Source organism: Octodon degus, unplaced genomic scaffold, assembly GCF_000260255.1.
Source record: "Octodon degus isolate 3935 unplaced genomic scaffold, OctDeg1.0 scaffold00173, whole genome shotgun sequence".
NCBI lineage: Eukaryota > Metazoa > Chordata > Mammalia > Rodentia > Octodontidae > Octodon > Octodon degus.
In genome coordinates this window covers 4,660,889-4,686,791 of record NW_004524749.1, presented here as the reverse complement: position 1 = coordinate 4,686,791, position 25,903 = coordinate 4,660,889, and the positions used below count along the sequence as shown (strand labels likewise).

The 25,903-nt window shown below is 39.6% G+C and overlaps 1 protein-coding gene across 3 annotated transcripts in view; it reads left to right on the top strand.

The window, feature by feature from the left end:
• The window catches only part of Tox3 (TOX high mobility group box family member 3), a 109,275-nt gene that overhangs the window by 55,690 nt on the left and 27,682 nt on the right, over window positions 1-25,903 (top strand). For all 3 annotated transcript variants that reach the window (XM_023703539.1, XM_004643398.3, XM_012517396.2), the window contains exon 2: window positions 22,294-22,359. In XM_023703539.1, the coding sequence (XP_023559307.1) occupies window positions 22,315-22,359 (45 nt within the window). In that variant the 5' untranslated portion in view covers window positions 22,294-22,314. The remainder of the gene's footprint in view (window positions 1-22,293; window positions 22,360-25,903) is intronic.

The following is a 25,903-nucleotide window of genomic DNA, read 5'->3' as shown; positions in this document are numbered from 1 at the left end:
TGAGGGAGTCATGTTTTAAAGTCAGCCTTTTGCATCAGTCCTTTAAATGGCAATTGCTTTCTGTTACTCCCGGTTGCCTGGTGTGTAGCCCTGAACACAGCTTGGCATGTAGCCATGGGTGCCTTCTTTCATGAGAGGCTAGAAGCCCTCAGGAGAATTATAATGGGACAGTGAAACATACCCATGTGTCACCTTCTAGTTTTGGTGAAATGCCGTTCAAAGTGCTTAGATTCCACTTTCCTCTCTCCAGAGATGGCAATAACTCTGCTAATGAGCTCCCAAGGCCAGTTCTTGACTAGACAGAAAAGGTGTATCTAACACTTGTAGTGTTCCCTACTTTGTATCCAGTAGTGAGAACAACAACAACAACAAAAAAGAAAGCAAAAAGGGACGCAGTTCCTTGTAACATTTACAGTTAGCAGGTGTGGTGCATCAATCAAATAATACTCAGATACCCAAATTGCAATGTATAACTTCAGTTCTGAAAAATTAACGTACGGGCACATCCTTCACACTCAATAAGTGAGACACATGCAGAAAAACATTGTTCTCATTTTTGGAGCCAAATTTGAGGGGCTGCTTTGAGTCTTCAGTTGATGACACGTGTATGGGGGAGGCTGTCAGCCTAACTAAGAAGAAAGACAAAGGAACCAATCAGAGTCAGGTGTGAAGCAGGGTGTGCATAGTGATAGCGAGGCATGAGGTGAAGAAGATCAGAGACTTGAAAAGGGACCGTGGGAGTTGAGATGATGTAGTTGGCCACGGAGAGAGAAACAGGCTGTGCGGATGACGTGGTGCCAGTCTATGAATATGCTTTTCCTCCAGTGAGTACTGGAGTTCATAATCAATAGGCTACAGACTACCATTGAAGGGTTTGAAGCATAACAGGGACATGCATGATCAGGTTTCCACTTGGAAGGCTAACCTGACTAAACACTAAATAAATTATGCTGCTGCCATGTCGTAGCATACTGCAGAGCTATGAACAGATGTATTCTGACTTGGGTGTGGTGCTGCATACCTGCGATCAGCTGCCCAAGAGGGTGAGACAGAAAGATTGAAGGTTTGAGTCCAGCCTGCAATTGTGATTTAGTGAGAATGTGTCTCAAAATAAGGACTGGGGCTATAGCTCAGTGTGCAGGTAAGGCCTGGGGTTTAATCCCCAGTAGAGCCAGAAATGAAGAGAGGGGGAAGAGAGGGAGAGGGGGAGAGAAGAGTAGAAAAGGGAGGGAGGGAGGGAGAATGAGAGGGAAAGGGGGGCAGAGAGAGTCAATATGTTTGCAGTGTGAAATTTTTTATGTTTATATTTTTTTTATGTTTGCAGTGTGAAATTTAATAAAAAGTAATAGGTTGCTTAAGAAGAGTATATCTGAGTTAGGTCAAGATAAGCTTTGCATTGGTTCTAGTGAACTTAAGTGGTTGATATATCAATACTCAGAGGGAGTTGGAATTTGCAACGTAGCATAATGAAAGTGATTTCCATTGGTGAGTGGTGGTAGTGATGGATGCCTTGGGATGCAGTGAGGTATTAGAGCATGTGTTAAAAAGAAACTGAGAAACCTCTAGGGAGATTAGAACATTGGCTTGGAGTGACTATTTCCAAATGCAAATACTCTTTCAAAAAGGAATCAGGTGAAAGTGTTAAGGAGAAATAGTGTTGTATAGCTTTTTTTTTTTTTTTTTTTTGAACCGGGGATTGAACTCAGACCCTTGCATTTGCCAGAGAAGCGCTTATTCCACTGAGCCATCTCCCCGGCCCCCTAAGGAGGAATAGTGGATGGCTGAGTTGGAGATGGAAAGAGTGAAGTGGTTGTGGGATTTGGTCATTAGGCGTTCACATAGACTTAATGATAGCAGCCCATTAACCAGAGGGAGACCCTGGAAGAGGCCTAAGGAGGAAAGGAACATGGGTCCTTTGGTGAAGGAAGGAAAGGGCCATTTAAAACTCTAGTTTGGTGTGGCAGTTGAAGAAATCTATGCCAGATAGCCTATGTTTTCTCCATGAAGAACAGAATCTTTCAGGGGAGGATTGGGCAAGGATTGAGATGGGGTGGAGTGGGGTGGGGGTTGGGGGTAGGATGGGGGTGTTGAGGATGGGGGGTGTTAAAGGTCCTCAAAGCTGCCCTGGGGAAGTAGGCCTGGGAGAAGTTACAGGGAATTGCTGGATGCTTGGAGAGGCTCTACTGAGATCAGACACTTAATAACAAGGGGGCTATGCTTATGAGGAGATACACAGTTTTGGTGCTGATGTTTTGAGTTGATTGTGTGTGTGTGTGTGTGTGTGTGTGGTGTTTGTATGTGTGTGTATTTCATAAGAGCTCACTACACATTTGTTGAATAAATGAGTCAATTATTACAGGTTTGCTATTTTTATGTCTACTTCCTGGAACCAAAGTAACATAATATAAAACTTTAAATCCCATTACTTTATTATGGTTTACTTTATATGACCTTTGTTTTATTTTATGCAGTTTGTACTTCCTGTTCCACTAAATGAGAGAGGAAGTTCACACAAGAATGAAAAATGAAATGCAAATACTGAAAGTGACCCTCTTATGGATAAAGCATTGTGTGTGGCTCCTCTTGCAGCTGAGTCACAGGGTCATGGTGTTTCTTACCCTCAGGTAGCTGCTAAGGGAGCAGGAGTTGGTGGGACAGAGCAAGGAGAGCTACCTATTGGCCACCAGGCTGAATGTCACAAAAGAAATGGAAAGGAAGAGCCTTGAAAGTGCAGGGGACAGATGGCTGATCTGGTGGCCTGAACTAGAGGTGTGGCTTGTACTGGTCTGTGATGAATGCATGGAATTTCTATAGGAGGCCTCTGGCTGTGGACAGAGTTTTGCAGTGGAGGGGGGAAAAACAGCATTTCAGATGAAGGAGATGCCTGCTGATGGGGAAATGTGGCATGTGTTCAAGAGATAAATATCAGGACGTATATGCACATAGATCCATATGTAGAAAGCATTGTTGGTTTCTCATTTTCAGATTTATGCACTTGGAAGTCAACCTGTTGTATCCTTTTATGAAGGACATCAGATGGAAGGGGAAGACTCAGCATGGACAGATTTTATGCCACATACCTGTCAGAATCTAGGTGGTAGGCTCTCCTTTCCCTCCTAGTTGCTGCAGTTCGATTCCTCAAGTTGCACTTACAGGACTCCATCGTCCCCATAACCAGAACTGTTGTGTGAAAGTGCCCGAACATCCAGTTCCCGGAAGTAGATTGCTTTGTGAGCAATGGCTTCAAAGTTTATTAAAAATATCCTCAAGTTTCCAGTTGGTACTTAATACACTCATGTTTAACTAGAAAATTCAGCCCAATTCTCTTGTTTTTAAGGCACAAATGAGGTGGTATGGGACAATGGTAGTTTCAGAATTAGAAATCCATTGTCTCAGAGACTGAAGCTCTGCCTTCACTGTGTTTCTTCACGCCACTTGCTTTTGAGCACATCTTGACAGCTTCTCATATATAAAGGATATGCATGTATAAAATGAGGGTTGGGAAAGGTTTCCTGTGCAATATTTGTATATTTCATTTTGGCCTATTCCTGTTTTGGGGTTCTCAACTTTTATGTGAAAATCAATGAATTATTTTGTGATATATGCATTTCTTGGTAGCGAAAGCCAGTTGGACAAGCTCACTTTCTCCTCTTTGCCACCAATCATGATGAAGGGCATTTTTTAAAAATGTCTATTTGGCTTTGTTTTCTGGTTATCTGTGACTCAGCTACCATGGAGATTTGATCTCTTGGTGATAGGGAAGGGAGTATAGCAGTCAGGATGAAGCCTCTCTGTGTGTACCACTCTAGAAACCAACCTAGGCCTTACCACTGTTGTCACTCTTATTGGTGAACAAGGCCCTCTCCCAACCCCCAAAAGATGCATCTTCTGCCTTAGTGTAAGAAAATCAATATTGTTCATTTGTTCTCAGGGATTTCCCTTCATTGACACTTTTGGACTCTGTTTATCTGCTGTGGGACAATTCAGACAATAAGGACATAGTGCTTATTATTTCGTTCCTGATAGCACAACAAATCAAGGTCATAAGGTGGGTGTTCACCATATTTTCTTTATATACAGAATTTTTCTTTAGACACAAAAGCACCGCTTGCTCATCCAGCTCCATTCTGTCTTGGAGCCCAGAGCTAAGTATTTGTGTTCCGTTTAGATGGTGGTTGTGCTGCACATAGGTCTGTTTTGCTTTCACAGTTTCTTAAGGGCAGCAGTTACAATCCCTCCCTTGTATCTGCTCTGTGCTTTTGCTATATGCAAAGAGCTTCTGGTGTCATTAAATCCAACAAGTATATTCCAGCCTCATCACACTTAAAAGCTTCTGCACCAGTCACCAATATTGATCAGGCTGTCCTTGTTGACGTCTTGTCTTGGCATCAGGAGTACCACTCCTTCTGTACTTCCCTTTTGCATCTCTGGTTGCTCTTTCCATCTCTTGGTGATAGGGAGGGGAGTAGAGGGGTCAGGATGGAGCCTAATTGTGTGTGCAACTCCCAGAGAGTTCCTTTGTTGAATCAACTTATGAATTATGAAATTGTATAGTTCTTCAAGTTCTGCCCAGGGCTTCTTCTGAGGGTTCCTAATTCCTAATCCCATTTTCATTCACCGCTTCATTGAATACCCGTTCCCAGGAGTCATGCAAAAAACCTCATGCAAAAAAGTCTTTATTCCAGACCTTGCCAAATACTCAGCTCTAGCTTCCAAGATAGAATGGAGCTGGATGAGCAAGCAGTGCTTTTGTGTCTAAGGAAAAATTCTGTATATAAAGAAAATATGGTGGGGCTGGCGAGATGGCTCAGTGGTCTTAAGCACCTACTTGGAACAAGCTTGGCAAAGCACAGGGACCGCGGTTCAATCCCTCAGCACCACATGCCAGCCAGCCCCCCCCCCAGGTGGGCTGAGCTGGCCACACACACACACACACACACACACACACACAAAATAAATAAATGTTTTTTAAAAAAAGAAAATATGGTGAACACCCATCTTATGACCTTGATTTGTTGTGTTATCAGGAATAAAATGGTAAGCTCTATGTCCTTATTTCCTGAATTGTCCCACAGCAGATAAACAGAGTCCAAAAGTGTCAATGAAGGGAAATCCTGGAAAACAAATGAGCAGTATTGATTTTCTTACACAAAGGCAGAAGATGCATCTTTTGTGTGTTGTTTTTTGGTCACCTATGACTCAGTTACTCTGGAAGTTTGATCTCTTGGTGATAGGGATGGGGGTAAGGGATGATAGGGTGGAGCCTCACTGTGTGTACCCATTATAATTTGTGTCTAGTTGTCCCCACAAAGCCTCATGCAGTCATGGGTTGGGGACTTCTAGAATCTGAGATTAATTCATGGTCCACTGGGATTATGGGTTTTAGTACTGCTGGGATTATGGACATGAGTGTTATACCCAGCCTAGGGTAGATAACCTGAATGTAACATAAGAGAAACAGACAGACTTCCTCTCTGTTGACACTGTTGCTACTACTCTATTTTGCTCTCTTGCTCTTTGTTGCCGCCACGAACTGCTGCCCTCTACCATGTGCCAGTGTGTCTTGGAGCCAGCTGAGTATGGATTGAAACCTCCAGTAACTATGAGCTAAATAAACCTTCTCTTCCTTCATTTTGAGTGTTGGTTATTCGTCCCAGCAACGAGAAGAGAGTAACTGAGAAAGTACCACTGCCAGAAACCAACCTTTTCTAGATCTAGGTGGCTACACACATCTCTTTGTACCTTAGTCCCAAAATTTTTCAAATGGACTTCTGAGTCAGCCTGTCCCTCAAAGATATTCTGTTTGACTTCCCACTTTTCTGTGGATGGTGCTGCTGCATGAAAGTATGGAGCCCAAAATCAAGACATCTTCTTGGATTGTCCCTTTTTTGTCATCCCTCTCAGTTCTTCATAATTTCCAGGGGAAATGCATCACACATAATCAGGGTCCAACCACTTCTCGGCTTCCACTGTCTCTAGTCCCTCCCATATCCTGGCAAAGTGATCTGGGGCGACCATCATCTTTCCTCATCTGTTGCACTGTTTTCCTACCTGGTTTTTGTCTTTGGGTGTCTACTCTGATTCATTTTCCTCTTTCTGTTCTTAGTGGGTGAAGTTTCACATTCAATTCATTCATACATACATACGTACATATAACTATCTTGTTGCTGTCTTATTTCCTTGCTGGCCTGGATGCCCTGTGAATTCATGAATCACCTTTTGGGGATCCTGTTTTATTCTTACTGTTTTATCAAACTTCCTGGCACTTAGGTATATGTAGTCAACAAGTAAATGAAGGGGTGGTAAGATCAGATTATGTCTTCGTCATTTTCAGGATATGTCTTTATTTACTTGTCTTATGCTGATAAAGATTAAAGAAATCCTTCCTGAGCCATTCTAATGTATAAGTGTATTTTTCTGATGACAGAACTAGTAGATGTTAGTTGTAAAAGAATGCTGAAAACCAAAAAAAGAAAAATAACATCCTTGCACATGGTCCTGAACTGTGATTTTCTCTTACAGCTATCACTTTCCGTTGTCAGTCAAACCATTTCAGAATCATTTAAGATAGAATCCACAAGTTGGAGATGTACACTTTTTAGAAATGTTTATCTTTGATGCAAGAAATTTCTTGAAAGCAGTTTGTTTAAATTTTTTTATAGTGCTGGAGTCTACATGGGTTGATAAACATTAGGCCCCATTTAAAATATATTACCTTTTGTTTAGTGTCAGAAATATATTTCCTGTAACTGCTGCTGCTCCTTGCAGCCCCGTTTTGTTATCTGAACCCTCCATCAGATTTCCCAAGGCCAGGGTGGCAGCTCCTCAATCAGCGTTTGTCACAACGCAACGCTGTGTAGAATTCCACATGACCCCATAACACATTTGCTTCAGGTTCTTCTACCGGGAATGAAATCCTGTCTTGTTGGTGAAGTTACTTTTTCTCCTATATTTTTAAAAACTGCCTGCCCTGTCTTGCTGGGAAAGCACCTTTCAAGACATTTTGCTCAATTGTGGATGATGGATAGGCATATGACGGGTTCATGTTCACTTTTGCTTTCTAGGGTCACTTGAGGGAAGACGCTACTTGTATAGAGCAGGAGCGAGGTGGCCTCAGCTCTCTGTTCATCTCTGGTAGTCCACAAGAGTAAAGCGCTTTGACTATGGCACAACATCTGTCCTGCCTTTAATGCTGAAAGCTTACATTTTATAGGCACCTGTTTGGTGGTATTTATTTGTTCTCTAGCTGTGCATTAAGATAATTCAGCCTCACCACTTTATAACCTCATTAAAGTCATTAAAACATAAAGCAAGATGGCGTGGGTGATATGCATCATTTTCAAAGGTGTGGTTTGTCAGCAAGGGCATATTTTGATACGGCGTATTCAGCACAGTGGGGAAAAGAGCAGCTTGCGTCCAGTGCCAGATGGACCCCCTCATGGAATCTGTTACTAATCCCAGGGGCCCTATTAGATGGGGTTTATTTTCAATATTAATCTTGATATGAAGGCAGCTGCAGTTCTTTAAAAAAAATCATGCTTCTAACTTACTTTTATTATGGCCAAAGAAATTTATAGATCAGCTTTATAGATGGATTCTGCTTTTCTCCCCTCAGTTAATAACCAACACTGTGGAGTGTGCAGTAATTTTTCCTATGTGCCATATATATTCTTCCAGTAGTAGCAATGAGAAAAAGAATTCTTTTTGTTAAGAATAAATGGAGTCAGTATAGGTTGGTAATATGTGCACTTCGTGTAAGAGTCACTATAAATAAGGTGCTAACATTTTATTTTAGAGCCAAGTAGTTTGCCTTTTTAAAAAGTTTCTAGGCAAGAATTTCTTCTTCAAATGTGTTCCGTTTTAACTGTGGCATATAAAAAGAGTTAATAAATTTTTAGGTGGTATCGCTCCTCTCTTGAGCTGAAATGTAGCCCAACTGATCTCCTTTTGTGATTTCTTTAAGATTTTTGCATCTGTTTTACTCTTTTTTTGGTCACTTTGGTACTAACGACTTGCTGTAATTTGCTTGAATACAGTTGAGTCACTGTTCTGGAATAGAATTTGTTTTTTGCTGAAGTGAGTAAAACTCAGTATTTGAGAAGAGCTGCTTACAAATTGCCGTATAATCACATCTTTTAAAATTCATGTAGGGAAATGTTAAGGTAATCTTGAGCATATTTATTAGTGAGTATATAATGCCTGGAATCCCAAGAATAAAATGGCCCCCTTATTTAGGAATGATTAAATTCATGGTTATTTATGTAAAACGCTAAAATAAATTTGAACTGTGCATCAGATTAACATTGACGTCTTGCCTGAATTCAAGGGTTTCTATTCCATAAGAAAGCCAGTGGCCCCTCTTTTGAAGGGATTTTATCTATAATTATGTTTAAGAAATCATTAGCTGGGGGAGATGGCGCAGTAGAATAAGCGCTTGCCTGACAAGCACAAGGGTCTGAGTTCAAATCCCCAATTCCGCCAAAAAGATAAACAAACAAAAAAAAAAAATTAAAACTAATTAAACTGTAAATATAGAGAAAATCCTTTTAAATATTAGATAAAATCTTAAGTTACAATTTTGGAATAGTGGCTGAGAAGAGTATGATTTCTCTTCGTCCTCCCCTAAGACCGTGTCAGAAGTGGGCATAAAGCTTCATGTGAGTAGAAGATTTTATTTTTATTTATTTATTTATTCATTTATTTATTTATTTTAGGGGAACCGGGGATTGAACCCAGGCCCTTGTGCTTGCCAGGGAAGCGCTTATTCTACTGAGCCATCTCTCTAAGATTTTAGATAAACAAGCATCACTAATAAAATATAGGGGGCTAATGAAAGCTACACAGTCGTCCAACTGGAAAAAAGTTGTCTGTGCAGAATTCAGCGAATCATAAAGTCACAGAAAAATGTTGTAATCCAGGTACTCTTGCAGTTTGAACAAAAGTTCTTTTCTATTAAGCTATAAACAGTAGCCCCAGTGTTTTCTGCAACTAGAGTAGTACTTACACCTTCCTAGAATCTTGTAATTTCTTATCAAGCATACAGGACTTGCTTTTAAAAATGATAGATGTGAATTAAGAGATCTTATATGTAATCCTGTTTGGTTTAAATGATTGCATATCATTCTGTATTGTATATGCTTATGAACTTACCATTGATCATTTTTGAGTTAAATAAGCTTCAGGTTTTTGATTTATCAAATATGGTTGAGACTAGAAAATAAATATTGAGTTACTCATGATTCTTTAGGAAAAATTTAGAGGTTTATTGACTTTTTGAAAATGTTAACATGAAAAGAACATGTTAAACTATTTCTTGACTTAGTTTTGGCCCAAAATGTAGAGAAAACTTCTGGGGCCGGGGAGATGGCTCAGTGGAATAAGCACTTCCCTGGCAAGCGCAAGGGCCTGAGTTCAATCCCCGGTTCTGGGGGAGAAAAAGTAGAGAAAACTTCTGAATGGACATCCAAGTTATTGATCCACTGAAAATACAGGGAACATTTCAGGTAAACCTTGATTTCAGTCAGTTATCTTACAAATGGATATATTTCATTTTGAAGAAAGAACACTGTTTGAATAATATGGAGTTATTAGTTCTGTAATATTTATTTTAATATACTTTAATCTTTTGCTTAATGTGTGGAGTGATCTACATTAGGGTTTCTAATGTATATTGGAATTTTGGACGGGATAATTCTTTGTTGTGCAGGAATGTGTTTTACATTGTGGGATATTCAACAACATGAATGGCCTTTACCTACCAAACACCAGAAATACACTCTCATTGTGACAATAGAAAAACATCTTACTAAACTTGCCCTGGGGAATTCAATTGCTCCTGCTTGGAAATTGAGAATCACTAGTATATGTATGCATATATAGTTTAATCTGCAAGTATGTTATTACTGTTATTTGTTTTAGGCACCTGAGCATGATTATGATTTGAGAGCATTTAGTCTTATATTTCAAAGATCAAAGAGTGAAAGACAATATAGAAAGCTATTGATGTTTTGATGGAATTCATACTAAGTCATAATTAGAGGGATGGACTGAATTTAGAGAACATATGTTTTTACCATTTGTTAGTGGAGTTTGGTTACTGAACTAAAGAAATTTTATAATTATTTGAAAGGTTTTTATTTAAAAAACTGAACATTTTACTTAATTTGTTGTTTCTTTTTCATATTTGAAATTTCATATGGTACAAGAAGTAACGCCTAGGAGACCCACTGAGTATTCAGTATAAATATGTCATGTCATTAGAGACCTTAGTTCGTTTTCAGCAGAAAGTCTCAAAGGTCCTTAGTCATTTGATTGTAGAGAGAACTACAAAGTTATGGCAGCTCAAGGAAAATGATCACAATTTTATCTCATATAACTTTTCATTTCTAGTGTCTTTTGAAACTTTGGCAGTCCTTTTTGGCAAAGCATGATAGCAAAGGTTCACTTGACTCTGATGTGGACATAGTCATCATTTTATGAAACATGAAAGTAATAAATGACTTAGTAACCATAAAACCCAGTGACTTCTTAACACAACTTTAACCACACTGAAGCCACCAGCTATAAGTATCCTTGAGTTGATTATATGCCTTTGCATTATCAGGGGAGGACTTCCTGTACAGGCATACCATCCCTCCCCCAGGAGTCTAGCAGGGAGACAGACCCTAAATTAGTTGATTATGACAGTATAGAGTGATACTCAGATTGCCCTGGAGTTTGCAGGAATCCAGTCTGTCACATGGATGGTGTTGGTGTTGCCATGGAAGATCTTGCAAGAAGCTGTTTTTCGAGCATCTTTAAAGATGATGCCCAGGCGGCGTGTGCAGCGCAGGTGCTTCTTACTAAGTGCTGTTCATTCTAAAATGGCCATGGCAGAGGAGACCTATATTGTTGTTTTTTCCATTGACATCAGCATTTATCAGAGGTCACTACCCTTTCTTAGTCCAAGAGATGTACTGCTAATATTTACATGGAAATTTCTATGACTAGAAGCCACACAGAGGGTGTCTTTCTGGTTCTTTCTAGCACCATTGAAGAAAGTAGCCCCCTTGGCCCTCTGGCCTGATGGGTTTTAGCTGTCTTTTTAGTGATCTCACAATGAAACAAGCACACAGCAAGCACATTTCTTTTGTAAATTGAGTTCATTGTGTAAGAGATGCTCACTAGTTTGCCAGGTACTGTAGAAGATAGGTGGGAAATTTATGCTTATCTTCTACAAATTGTACTCTGAGCATTATCTTCTGCTTGGGTGGGCTGATCTTCATTCTTTGTGTTCAGTCTTTTTCTACTTCTAAGCAGGTGTGAGCTTGCCTGTTCCCATCCATAACTGTGTTCAAGCTAAGCCTTGCCAAATGAAGTCTACACTTACAGCCTCAATGCTCTCTGCTAAAAACAATGTGTCCCCATTTCTTGGTCTACTGATCCTACTTTTATGCTATTAGGCCCTTGCCCAAGTTTTCTTCTAGAATGCTTTTGTTTCAAGGTGAACTCCTATATATCCTTCAAGACCTCACTCAAATAACTCCTCTTACAGTATTTCAAACCTTCTTCTGACTTTTTAGGGAGAGTACTTTGTTTATATCTCTACTGTAGCATTTGGCACGTGGAGGGTTTTATTGGGAGGGGGGAAGGGTCATACAGCGTGTTCAGGGTCTCACTACTAGATTGGTCTCATAGTGTGATCCACCTGTTTACATCCTCCCAAGCACTGGGATTACAGGCACATGCCACCAAGCCCAGTTTCAATTGTTGTCTCAGCATGCCCCGGGGTAGAGTCAGTACAGCAGGCCCCAGGGATTGAACCCCCAGCCCCTGTGCATGCTTGCAAGCACTTTAATCCACTGAGCTATTCGGCCAGCCCTCGTATGTGGAGTTTTATCTGTTTTTTCCATTAGAACTCTTCTGGGATAGAAATTCGATCTTCTTCACATTTCTCAGTTCAGTACCTACCATTGTTTCTTTTATCCAATAGGCTTGTAATAAACATCACTTGATGCATTCAACGACTCATTTATTTTTGCCAGATTATTGAATTTCTTCCTTCCCAGACCTTTCACTCTCAACTGTTTGTCATTTATCAGCTTGCTGTTTTGTTTGAGATCCTTTGCTGAAGGTTTATGTTGTCTCATTTCTTTGCACATAGCCAAGTCCCACAACCTACTGTCCTTTCTTCTTCAGAACATAGTACAGCATGCCTGATGACATCCTATGGTGAGTGACAGAACTGGGATCTGAATTTGGGTCTCCCCAGCTTCTTCATTCACTCATGCAGGTAGCAAACGTATCCTGAGAGCTTCCGGGAAACCAGACATTACTTGATGTCCAGAGGAAAGAACACTGGGCCCAGGGACACCCCCTGGGCTGTCCACTGTAGTGAGAGAAGAGACAGCAGGTGAAGGGTGCATAAGATGCAGTCAGGCTGCGGGCTGTGACTTTGAATCTCCCATGACATAAACAGTGGGCTACGGGGAAAGAGACTGAGGATGCAGTGCAGTGTGACTTAGCTATGTGGAGAGGCCTCCCTGGGCCTGGAGTGTGCATTGAGGCTTCTATATACATAAAGCAGGGATCGCAGAGGGAACAGACCGGGTAGGCAGAGCAATCAGTATGGTGGCTCCAAGGAGGGACTGAGGGACCACTAGGCCTAAGGAGCCCATGGCTAAAGCTACACACTGAGGGAGTTGGAGCAGCCAGCCACCAGCTAAGTCAGGCACTTGCCACCCAAGAAGAAGTTTGTATTTTTCTCTAAATATCGGGGGAAGCCTTTGGGGTTCCTTCAATAGGAAGACTTCTGCCATGTCACACAAGCCATAGATGTGGATGCTCCATGTCAGTTATTGCTAGGCCTATTGAAATCCCACCTTGGCTATTAGTAAAGTTAGAAAAGGTGCCTGTTTTATGCATGAGCCCATTTAATCCTCAAAGCCTCAGATGAGGCAAGTATTATATTCTGTTTTGTAAGCAGGAAAACTGAAGCACACAGAGGCTAAATTTCTTGTGTGCAGTTACGCATCTGTCAGATAGACCAAATGGGATTTTGAAGTTGTCCTGAACACTAATTCAGTGACTTGTGGGTAGTCTCTGACTAGCTCAGTGGGACTGGAATTCAGAGCCAGTTAGTCTGACCCATAGTGGTGTACTCTGTGTAGTCCATTCTTCATTCTTCTTACTCTCATCAGCCAGGTCTAGAACCTTACAAACTCATGTCAGCCTTGGGATGTTCTTTTTTTTTTTTTTTTTTTTAATGTATTCAGTACAGCATCTCACTATGCAGCTCAGACTTGTAGTGATCCTTCTGTTTTCATCCTCCCCAGAGCAGGGATTATAGACATGCGCCAACATGCCTGGTCTTGGTGGACGGCCCAGTGTGCACAGGGGTGGGACTAGTGCAGCATGTGGTGCTGGGGATCGAACCCCGGTTCCTATGCTTGCCTAAGCATATGCTTAGTCTGCTGAGCTGTCTTGCTGGCCCTTTGAGATGTTCTTAAATTGTCTTCTTGCTCCTGGTCTTAGTTAATATTGAGAAAAGACATAACCTGATACTATGGCTGTGCACAGGGATGGGTTTTATGTCCCTCAACTAAATTGCTTATAAATCTTATTGAATGTATCTCAAAATATTAAGGTTGAGGGCTATTCAGTGGCACAGCACCTGCCTGGTAAATGTGAGGTCCTGAGTTAGATTCTTAGTATCTGCCATAGAATAGAACAAAACAAAACAAGTTTAAGGGTAGCCTTCAAGGCCTGTGGCAGGGACTGGTTATCTACCAGCTCTTCAGCTTGCTTTCTCTCTTTTCTGCCTGGTCCTTCAACAGATGCCACACACAATTATGTCTGTGGCATTGTTCCTCTAGAGCAGTGTCTCCACCTGCTGCTTTCTTCCTGGTCTCAAGGCTTGTGTCTCTGAGGGAGCATTCCTCTTTCATTCTTTGTACTTCTAGACTTGGAAGCTACTTGTCCTCAACTTGGTCCATAGCATTAATATGTCTTTTTGTCCCATCACCCCTGCCAAATTGTTATGTATTTAAAAGGGCAGTCGTATCTTCTTCTCCACATCTATAAAGGAGTACATACATTCTTCAAATAGATCCAATTAATGAGCACCTACCCAGTTGGACGTCAGTAAGCTTTGGGGAGGAAGTCGGGGAGAAAAGATATAATTATGAATGAGGTGTGGTCATGCAGCACGTGTGTTATTATTTATTTATTTATTTATTTGCATGTGTTTAAGGAAAACTAGTCCTCTGTGACCACTTGGCCAGTCCTGAAGATTACTCTATTTTTGCTGAAAAACAAAACAAAACACAATCACAAAACCTCAGCTCTAGGGCCAGCCTGATGGCTCAGCAGACTAAAGCGCCAGCCTAGGAAGAGCGCAACAGCCGGGGTTTGATCCTGTGGGATGCCCTGAGACGGCATTTGAGCAACTGAAACTGGGCTTGGTGGTGCACACCCATAATCCTTGGGATGCTGAACACACAGGAGAATCACTAAGAGTCCAATCTACATAGTGAGGCCCTGTAGATCCTGCAGACCCTGTCCTAATTACAGAAAGAAACAAACCCTTGGTTCTGGAACCTTAGTGTCCTCTTCTGTACTTATATTTGTTTTTCTGGGATTAAACAAGTATACTGTAGTTGGAAAGGATTTTTGTGTCTTGCCACTTTTAACTCATCCAGATGGTGATGCGATTCACAGACTCATACGTGTCCAGATCATGAAACTCTGAAGGGCCCTGTGTTTGAGTTGAGGACATATGTTTAGGCGATATCGTCAGTTTTGTGGGTCCACAGAACTTGTTGAAAGGTCCAACAGTGGAAGACCAGCTCCCTGTGTGATTCAGCGTGCGATGCTCCTGGCTTTCCTCACTGTGATGAGGATGAGAGAGGGTGAAGCTGAGTGGTCACCTTGCCAAAGATAACATTTTTCTGTGAGCCAGGAATGCGAGAGGAAAGATGGCAAATACCTTTATTGCTGTAAACAAAACAGCTTGTGTTGTATCAGCATTATTTCTGTGAGATCACCCTCAGTTGTTTAGAAAATTTTATTTTAAAAAAGAAATTTCCACTTCATTAATCAAAAAGGAACCAGGAGGGTATTGTACTTATCAATATTAATATGCTTTGGAATTCTCCCAGTGCTGTTTTAAAAATACAGACATTAGAGCCCACTGCCTTGAAGTTCTGATACTATAAATTCAGAGTAGGGAGCAGGTAATTTGCATACTTAATAGGCATTTGGTTGTTCTGTGGTCCTTGGCATAAACGTACAGAAACACTGATTTAGACTGTGTAGTATTTTGGTGGAATATTTTAAATTAGGAAAAAAAATGAGCTGTCAAATTTCATACTTAAATCCTTGCCCCCTTGAACTTAGCCTGTTGGCTCCCTCTTCTCTCATGTGCTTTGCCTGCAGGCCACACCCTTTGCTGTTCACTGTACCTTTTGCTTGCTGCCCTCTGCTTTCCAGCCATCTAGGCTCTGTATCTTTTCTCTCAAAAGATGAGTGCACCATCACTTCTGGCTTTGTTTTGTTTTGTTTGCTTTTTCTGCAACAGGATCTCATAGTTCAGGCTAGCCCTGAGTTCATTATGTAACTCAGGCTCACCTCGACCGCATGGTGATCCTCTTACTTCAGTTTTCCAAGTGCTGTATTGCAGGTGTGTGCCAGCAATATGGCTAATGCACTTCATTTTTAAGAAATTTTTAATAGATGCATAGTGTGCCAGCAATATGGCTAATGCACTTCATTTTTAAGAAATTTTTAATAGATGCATAGTTGTTGTACATCTGTCTATGTGGTTCAATGAGACATTTCAGTATATGTATGTAGAAGGTGATGAACAGATCGTGATAGTTGGCATATCTGTCAACATGTGATATGCAATTTTCTTTGTGTTGGAAACATTCAAACACTCCATTGGATATTTCAGAGCTTAATTAATTGTTGTCAACCGTAGTTATCCTACTGTGTTGTAGCATATGAAGAGTTATTTTCCCTAACTGTAGAGTGCATTTTTCTAGCTAGATATCTCTGTATAAATCTTCTTTCTGCTTTTGACCATGCTTGTGGATTAACAGTGGTAGCAGCTTCTGACTTTCTTGTTCTCACTTGAGTTTCATGTGTTTATTCTCTCCCTTCATGGGTTTGGAGAGCAATTTTGAGTACCATTGCTTGACTTCCAGGAATTCATTTGGAGTTCATTTGGTCTTTTATTGAGTAGACATTTATTGAATGAAAGGTTTGGGCTTGGGAGGGTCCTATGGTGGTAGAGACATGCGGTCTACTTGGGATGTGATTGGAAGGAGCCAACAGAATCTCCTGCCAGTTTGATGGGGGAGAGGAAAGAGGGATTTGGCAATGACTTGGCCTGAGACACTGGTGAATTAGCCCTCACCAGACGTGATGAGAAATCTTGGGATAAGCAAGCTTGGGGAACAGGTAGGGAGTCAGCATTGGACATGCCTTTGAGATGCTTGCTGACATCCAATGGAAATGTTGTAGGCAGCAAAATGTTGGGTCCAGTGCTCAGTGGAGAATCATGTAAGGTGGTTTGGCATTATGCCACAGTGTGTAGGTGTGTGTCATTATGCAAATGTGTGCAGTTGTTTGCATATGTACATATATTTATGTAATTAGCAAAAATTTATATTTTGTGTATGAAGATGTTCCTTGACTTACAGTGGGTAAGATTCAAATCATTCTACATTGAAGGTATTGTAAATTGATAATATCCTAAGTGAAAGTGCACTTAAATGCCTACAAAACATCACAGTATAGCTGAGCCTACCATCTTTGTAAAGTCAAATCGTCCTAAGTTAAAGCATTATAAATTGGGGGTTCGTGTATGTGTGCATGCTCACAACAGAAATTGGTACGTATGTGTATAGAATATGATATTTTCTATAATTACTCCTCATAGTCCATTGTTTTTCAGTTCCAGACTATTGCTGATCCCCTACTCTCTGGGGTGGATGATCACTGAGTCTTTGTTTCCAAACATGGTGCTCCAGATCTGCATGTGATGATCATCCGGCTCTGTCCAGGGCATGGCACATTGAGAGGGGTGGACTTGCAGGGCTGTCTTTTCTGTTATAGGCCATGCCTGGCCCATGTGACCCATCATGGCACAGCTTGTTTCTAGAAGCAGCTTGACCAGTAGTCATAGTGAGTCATCCAATTGGATATCTCCTAAGCAACCTAATGGGAAGAAAGAAAGAGAATTCAAAGGATCACCTTTTTGTAGGATTAAATTTGTGCCATTTAGAAACCCTCTCTGAGACCCTGTTTGAGATGCTGTCATTAATGCTGCTTTATTAGAAGCCTACACAACTCTTAACATGGGTGTCAAAATAATTTCAGTGAAAATGACATTGTGTGGACTCACCAGGCCGAAGTATTCATCCTGTGATTACAGATGGGTTTTTGTCTCTGCTGTTCTACTTTCTTTCAAGCTTTTTTGCTGGTGAAGCAAGATTTAACAATCTGCATTAATTTACTTTGGCACTTCACACAGTCAGACAGGCCACGTACACGATGGTCTCTAATACAGTTCTAAAACATCCTACAAGGTTCCTTTTTAATTGATGTCCTGCATAAATTGTATTTGCTGAAGCTGTAATTACTCGTCAAGCAGCAAAAGCAAATCTGCCTCCAAGTACAATGAAGACGTTCTTTTATAAAATTATTAGGACAGAAGTTCAACACACAAAGTAATTTAGTTCTGCTGTGTAATGATATCTTTGGGGACTCTGTCTGTCTTTGGGGATCACATCTATTAGAGCCTGTCAAAGTGGAGGAGGACCTAGAGCATTGTGCACCTTACAAATGGCAAGTGCTCTTGTTTATAGTGGCCACTTTCCCACATATATGTCCATTAGAACAGTTGGAATGATCCAGTTTCTCCAATAGTTTTTGTTTGTTTTTTACTTTTTGAGATGTCTCGCTATATAACTCAGGCTACCCTTGAACTTACAATGTAGCCCACTCTGGCCTTGAACTTGGAATTATCCTCCTGCTTTTACCTCCCTGTTGTGCGCCACTATACCCTGCTCTGTATGTCTTTCAGAGTAATTAACTGAATCACCCAGTGGTTCTTTAGCTTCCTTGGAATATTTTGGTTTGACTCTTAAAACCACATAAAGGACTCCTAGATAACTGAGATGGGAATCTTAGAAGGAACACCAGTGCAGGATTATCATCTTGAAAATTTTGAAATAGGTCAAGATTGAGTGAGACAAGATAGACAATGTAGAAAATTCTAGTCAATTAGAATATTAGCTTTTATGGGGGGATTCAGAGAAAATTAAAGAATATTATCAATAAAGGGCTAGAAATAAGGTTTCCTGAAGTGTGTATGAGTAGCAAAAGGAAGTTAACTACAGTGTTGTTTTTCCCCCGTTTTAGTTTGTCTGTTTATTGCCTATTTAAAGAAAAAATGTGAGCTCCACACAAATTCAAACATTATGTGCTGTTTTTGCGGTTTGGTCTTCAGTGCCCAGCATAGCACCTTAAACGTAGTCCACAGGTGAATATTTGCTGAAGGACTGAACTGTGGGTCTTCCCAGGGCCCTTCACTTCCTAGGGGCTGTTGTGATTCATCAAGGAGTTCTTCCCAACTTTGCTGGACTGTGGAAAGCTTCTTTGACAAACATTGTATTGGACTTGGGTCCCTTCAGATACTCTCTGGGAAATTATAGCTTTGAGAAAAGTGGGTGACAGTCAGGTTTTCAAATTCATTGACTCCAGTGTTTGTAGCACTCGGAATTTAAGGGTACAGTGTGTGAGGCAGGGGGGGTATCAGACATCCATCTGCATGTGAATCTGTCCTCACCAGCAAGCCTCAGTCTACTGATCCTTCAAGTAGGAATAATAATTCTGTTTATCTTGTTGGTTATTGGGGAAATAGATTATAATTAGTCCCACTTTGGAAAATTAAATGAAATAATATATTAGGAGGCTTCCCTGGGCTAAAGATTCATCATCATTGTTATTATTGTGAGCTATTAAAAAGTGACGTGATAGATAGTCCCAGTTAGCAAGACCGATTAGGAGACACTCAAGTTCAAATGGGACCAGCCACTCACTCAGTCCTTTTAACAAATCTTGGAGTGTTTCTCATATGCCAGCCATTATTAGTTCTGGTGGATGACAGTGGTAAGCACAGTTAAAGCCCTTTCCCTGTGGACCTCGAGGGTTTTTGTCACATAACGTGTTTACAGATGTCACTGTCTTCTAGAACATAAAGTAAATTTAATTGTACACAATTCACTTAAAGTTAATTGTCCTGACGTCATTATATTAGCGATCTGCCCCGAAGGAGTACATTTTCCACTCACAACAATTTGATCTCTTCTTAATGCCAAACAAGGAAAGCAAGATTCATAGGTAACATTTTAAAATAAAATGAAGCTAACATTATGAGATTGAGTAGTCAGATGGCAAATGTCATCCCTTGCATGTGATTGGATTAACACTACAGCAGAACAACCAGAGTTAGGCAGATGAAAATAATACACAACACAGTTACTTGGATAAACAATACTGTTTTTAGTGTAACTATGTCCCCAATAGTATAGTCAATGTACTTCCTTTTCATTTTTTTTTCCTTTTTAGTTCTTTAAATGCAAGTGCACTATAACCAGAGTGTGTCCTCTGCACTGGGGTTCCAGCCACCTGTGTGGGAGAGAGAACATTTTGCCTGCAACAAGTCAATATTTAAAGCCGCTTTGTACAGGATGTATATTACCCCAAAAGGAATAGAACCTATTACCTCTATTTGAAATGATTTATAACTGTTCCCACCTGATTGCCAAGTGTTTCCAAATTAAAAGCCATTAATTAAGGCCTTATGCAGATACAAGAGATATGCAGGGAGTGCTTTGTAATTCCAGCTCAGTACTTCAGGTGAGAGCTTTTCAAATTACGTGGACCACTGAAGCCACCTGCTTGACTAAATGCAGCGCCGCCGGCTTGTGGCTCATCATCAGCACGGCGGTGCCAGCGTTGTTACTGATTTTTCTCATTTCTCCAGGGCAAATACTAATTAATGGATACAATTCACAGCTGATTAGCTGTAGTTTCTTCAGTAATTACATTCGCATACTAACTGTTCAGAAGAGGATTTCTAACCCAGTTCTTATTTCACTCTAAGCTTAATTTGTTTTTTGAATTGTTTAGGCCCTTGGTTTAATAGCCATTTTATTTTTCTTTGTTGTTTTAGGTGCTATTAGATAATAAGTGAGTTTAATCTTAAAAAAATACTCTCTGATAATGAGCTGTTTGCCTTAAATGGATTTCTAATTCCCCAACAGAACCTACATTTAAATAACGTTAAAGTTGTGATACAGGCTGTCATGCAGCTTGAAGCACTGGGAAGGGAGCATCCAGCACACAAATTCTTGTAGATGTCCAAGAAACCCATTTGAGCCCAGGCATGCAATTTGAATTCTAGCATGATTAATTTAGCAAAAAACACATGGTGGAAATCTGAGCTTTTTCCTGGTGTATAGTTAATGTTGTAGAAAAATGGGGAAAACGTGAGTGTTGTGTGTGTGGGTGTGCACAGGGCACCTGTGCACACAGTTTTGCTGCCTCATGCCTTCAGGATCCACACACACATCTAGGAGAAGCCCTTACAAAGATATTTACCTACATGAATCTGAGAGGTCAAGGAGACCCTTTCTGATGGCTCACTGTGTGTGTTTATGGTGTCGTTTTTACATGAGGAGATTTTGCTGCTGCTGACCATAACAGCACTCTGGAACCATCAGAGTCTTTCCTATAAATCCTCCTTAGTTCTTGGATCCCTGACATGATAAAGTGTAGCATGTCAATCCCACTTTCTGTGGGCTCTGTGGGCAGCTGAGAGCGCCCACTCCGGAAATAATGTGTTTGTCAGTTGTTCGAGGGGAGGATTATGTGGTCTTCCTTATCTGTGTATCTGTATCTGAATTCAACATATTCTATCTGCTCGTGTATCTATCTGCCTATGTACCTGTTTCTCCTTCTCCATCCATCCATCCATCCATCCATCCATCCACCCACACCCCTATCTCTTGGGAGAATGAACCATTTAACGTAAATATTTGCTACTTTTATTTACATAGAAGAACAGTGAGACCAAACCTATGTTTTATTTGATGCACTGAAGGCAGGAAATACTATGCTTTATAAAAGTAACGTTCTTTTACCAATTTTTAAAAAATCATAAAAATAATGCAGCTCTAGATAATTATGCCCATAGAGCCTTTCCATATTGCCAGACTGATAACAGAATGTTTAAAGCAACAGAATGTGCCTACTTAGACCATTTGGACCTGAAAATACATTTCTGCCAAAATCCAAGTTTTACATTTTGATAACAGGTCCCTAGAAGTAAAGAGCTTAAGTCTGAAATGCTGATACAGTCTTATTTGTGGTCATATGAATGGGCTATTATGTTAGGGAATGAAATAAAAATTGCTGTGTTCATAGGATCCTGCTTATTTTTTAAACCTCTTTGCATTTAATGTTACATTGAGAGATTAAATATCACTGTTTTCCGCAGCTCTGATGGATAGAGATAGGGTCCCTTAAGCTCTGTTGGGAGATTTAAAAAAAAAATTCTTTAGTCGTATTTATTTATTTTCATACTATACCTCATTCACTACAAAATAGAATTTGAGTCCTGGGAATTGAATTTTATTCCCTTTAATTCACATTTTAACCTACCCACACCTGTGACATCTGTTCTTGAAAAGTAAGGTATAAAATCCCAACATGCTTTAAAATGTGTCAAGGTGATTTTCTTGGAAACTCTTTTCTTCTAACCTCTGACAAATACCGGTTCAATAAACAAGACATATTAGTGGCTGGCCAGCTCCATGTGTATAATTCTCCCTGTTTGATACTAGTCTCAATGAGAAACAAAACGATTTTCTACAATTATTGAGTTAGTTTAACTCCAGGCTTTATTTTCTAAGGGAACTAGCTGGCAATACAGTATCATGTCTTGAAACCTTTCATATTTTGAATTTGATCAGAACAAAATCACCTTTAATCTTATAACACTGGCATTCTTTCCAAATGTTACATAAACTACCAGGTTTTTAATTTTTTTTTTTAAACTTTCATTTTCATTAGTATATGCTAACAGTGCAAAAGGATTACATTCATCGTGGGAAGGTAGCACATGAACGTAACACATCTTAATTCTTTTTACTTCTCGGCTCCATCTCTTAGTCCCCTTCTTATTTGCAGAACAGAATCTGTTATTATCCCCACAATAACATAAAACAATCTATTTTCTTTCAGTTTGGAAATAATAATAACTACATGAACATGGCCGAGGCAAACAATGCTTTCTTTGCTGCCAGTGAGGTAGGTGTGTGTCTCACAGTATCTCTTTATGCTTTGTGTGTTATTTAGATAATTTAATGGGCTTGAAGGGAAAAGCAAAGTACCAAATTTGTCTCTCTTTTATGTGGTACAAGGTAATGACTTTGGAGAAGAAATGAGAAAAGCCGATTGGAAAAGAAAATAACCTGACAAGAATTTCTCACTTGTTCATAGGCTGTTGCCAACATTTGTAATGTAACATGAATCCCTTGAGAGAAGCAATGTACATGAAAACAAAGATAAATATATACAGAAGTATGTTAAACACACACACACACACCCTACCTATATTGATATCCAAGCAGATCAGTATTTATTTTTGAAAACAGGCTAAGAAGTGAATTAATAGAAAATAGTTTAGCTTTATATGTATCTAGGGCTAATTTCATTATATTGCCATGGTTTGGAAAATGATGTGTCAAAAAGTATGACAGTTTCTTGGGAGTTTGATAGGCTGATGTGACATGAATCTTTGAACAGTTGTTGGGTCCCTGGATCTAGCATAATGCCTAGCAGTAGCAAGTGCTCAATAGAAAAATTACTGAATGAATGGATAGGTGAATGGGCATGCTCTGAGCCATGGCTGTAGCTGGGAGCGTGGAGTGGTGGAATCCCAGGGCAGCACCGTGTTTGTCTTCAGGTTACTCCTGTTGCAAACATTCTCTGTGGCTGCTGTCCTACTGTATTTCCTGCTGTTGACTTAGGAACCTTGTCTGGTCTCCTTGGCCTGCCTTCCAGGAAAAGCTGGGCCTTGATTAGATCAAGAAACTAGTTTCCTAAAAATGGTAGACCACTTGAGATTTCAGATCTTCAAGGCTGAACAAACAGAATTGTGAAATGGGTCCAACTGGAACATTTTCTCTTGTGGCTCATATAATAAAAAGCCTTCATCTTCCAAATCTGTTCAGAATTAGGAAAGTGAACTGGCTTGACCCCAGAGGGTGGAAACAGTAACACCTTCATAAATGATCTCGGTACAGGAAAGCGAGTGATAGGAAAGAAATTAATGCTGAGAAATGATTAGAATAAATGGGAAATCAAGAATTAAGCATATTGGTAGATTAATCATTTTTACAGTGACCATCATCTCTCTAACCAAGAAGATAGCGTAGATAAGGGAATATTGTTTGGCACTGGCTGCTGCGTTGTTTGTGATAATGAACACAAACCCCATCTGTAAGGACAACATGATGTTTCATTCTGTAGGATTTTTTTCCCCTACATTTGAATCAAACATTGATGAAAGCTCTACTGCCAGCAGCTGTTCAGAGACAATTTAATTCCAGCTGTGATAATTCACCGTGTCAGACATTGGCTGTTATATGTTGATACAACAGTTCTCCAGATTTGCATTTTTATCAAAAGGAACAAATGTTTGGAACATTGCAGTACAGATGGTATTTAACCATGTACATACTACTTTAACATGTTCAAGGTAAACACTGAAAAAGTCAATATCTGTAAAAAATGATCACATAAACTCCCAGTGATTAATCTGATCTTGGTTATCTGGCATTCTTACCAAAGTCAAACTCTTTTTAAAGACATTTTAAGGTTTAAATATTTCCTTGGTGATAATAAGGATATTTTCTTACTGTATTGTTTTATTGGGTTAGACTATGTAACTATTCTCTATTCTAATTTATGATTAATTTACCTTTAAAAAATTATACCACAGAGACATTATTACATACATGCTCTTTCTATTTCTTAACACAAATAAAAAGGAAAACCTCTTTAATTTTGAGTGCCTGGCATGAGACATGCTTTATATTAGTATTTAAGAGGTAATCTTATGTAATAATTTCACTGTACATCTTTTGATCAAAAAAATAAAGCCCAAGTACATGTTAATGCACTGCAGAATAGCATGTGCCTAATTTCCCAGTCATTGCACTAAAAGTAAATTTATTTGGTATTTTAACATTTTAATGAGTGCAAACTAATTCAAGAGGACTTTAGGTTTGCACACTGTAAAGTCTAAATTATGCCTGAAACTAATTCCCTTCACATAGATATTGTCCTGTAGATAACACCACAGGGACTAGGATACTCTTAAGTTTGAAATTCACACATTAGCTTTATGTTTTCTGTTTGTGTCGCGATTACCCTGACCATTTTTAAAGTACTTTAAATATTTATTGAAATAATATTTCAAGTGTTAATTACAGTGGTAATGAAAACAGCCAAATGCCACATATCAAGAATGAGTGTTTATCCGTATTGTTAATGTGATATGTTAGATTTCATTAAGCAGTAATGGGGTAGCAAATGAGTCACAAATTACAGTTGCATCTGTTACTAGACCACATTAGTGCCAAAATAACGGCAAACGCAGCCATAGGGTTATGTTCATTAGCCAACCACGTTTGTGGCCAATTCAGCCCTTTGTTGCTGAGAACTCAGGGTGCTACAGTGAAAACTTGACATCTTGGGGTCATTGTAAGAATACACATGTCAGATAATTTAATATTTTATTCCAGCATTCAGATGCATCATTCTGATGCAACATTTTGCATTTATTGAATCTGCTAAGAACCTGAAAGTGATCAGTTGTCCCTCCATAGATTTCCGTAGTTTATCATCTTTATTTTTGGTGAGATTGGAATAATATTTAACCAGTTCTCTAAGCAAGAATTTTTTTGTTGCTTTCTCCCCTTTGAGAGCTTTGTTTTTCTTTCAAGTGGTTTTTATATATTGTATCATCAATGATAGTTAGGAAAATGATGATTTTTTCAGCTCTTAATTAGTTCTCTTTACTGGTAATAGCAGACTCCAATTATCTTGCACCAGTTCATTCTTTCAAATACTGTTAATAATAAATGAACTCTCCCTTTGGCCCTCTGAGCTAGGAAAAAGATATCTGAGTGGACCCCTAACCTCTTCACCTCATCTAAAAAATATCTTAGACTTAACATCCCCTTTCCCCCTCCCCAAATCCAAGAGCTCTAAGAAAGATGGTTCATGTGGTTGAGCAAGGAAGTCCTGATTTTTGTCTAAGGCTCTATTTTAAACCACAACAAGAATCTCAGTAGCAGTGAAGGAAAAACAATGCATTGAGATTTACTTAAGTTTTACTATATAATACCTATTTAAGCAATGAGCAATAGCAATGTAGTTAGTATATTTATATCAGTATAGCTCTATGCTCTCTAGGTAGTCTTTAAAAGTTGAAGACTGGTAGAAAATGTTCCAATAAATATATATTAAACCATTCATATAAAAGCAAATAATCCTACTTATACTTGATATAAAAGTTCTATACCTTTTAATATGAGCTATGATAATCCTCATGTAAAACGTTGCACGACACACAGTAACAATTTCCGTAGAGACGTTCAGTGCACTTGGGAATATACCAATAAGGAAATTAAAAAACCAAACCACAAATTTAATACTACTTGTCTTACAGGTTGTGGCAGAAAATAACAATGTGTAGTGTTCACTTCTGGATTAATGTTGTATGTGTGTGCACCACAAAATTGTCAGCATTTTATGAAGCATGTGGGTCGCGTAAGCTGTTTGA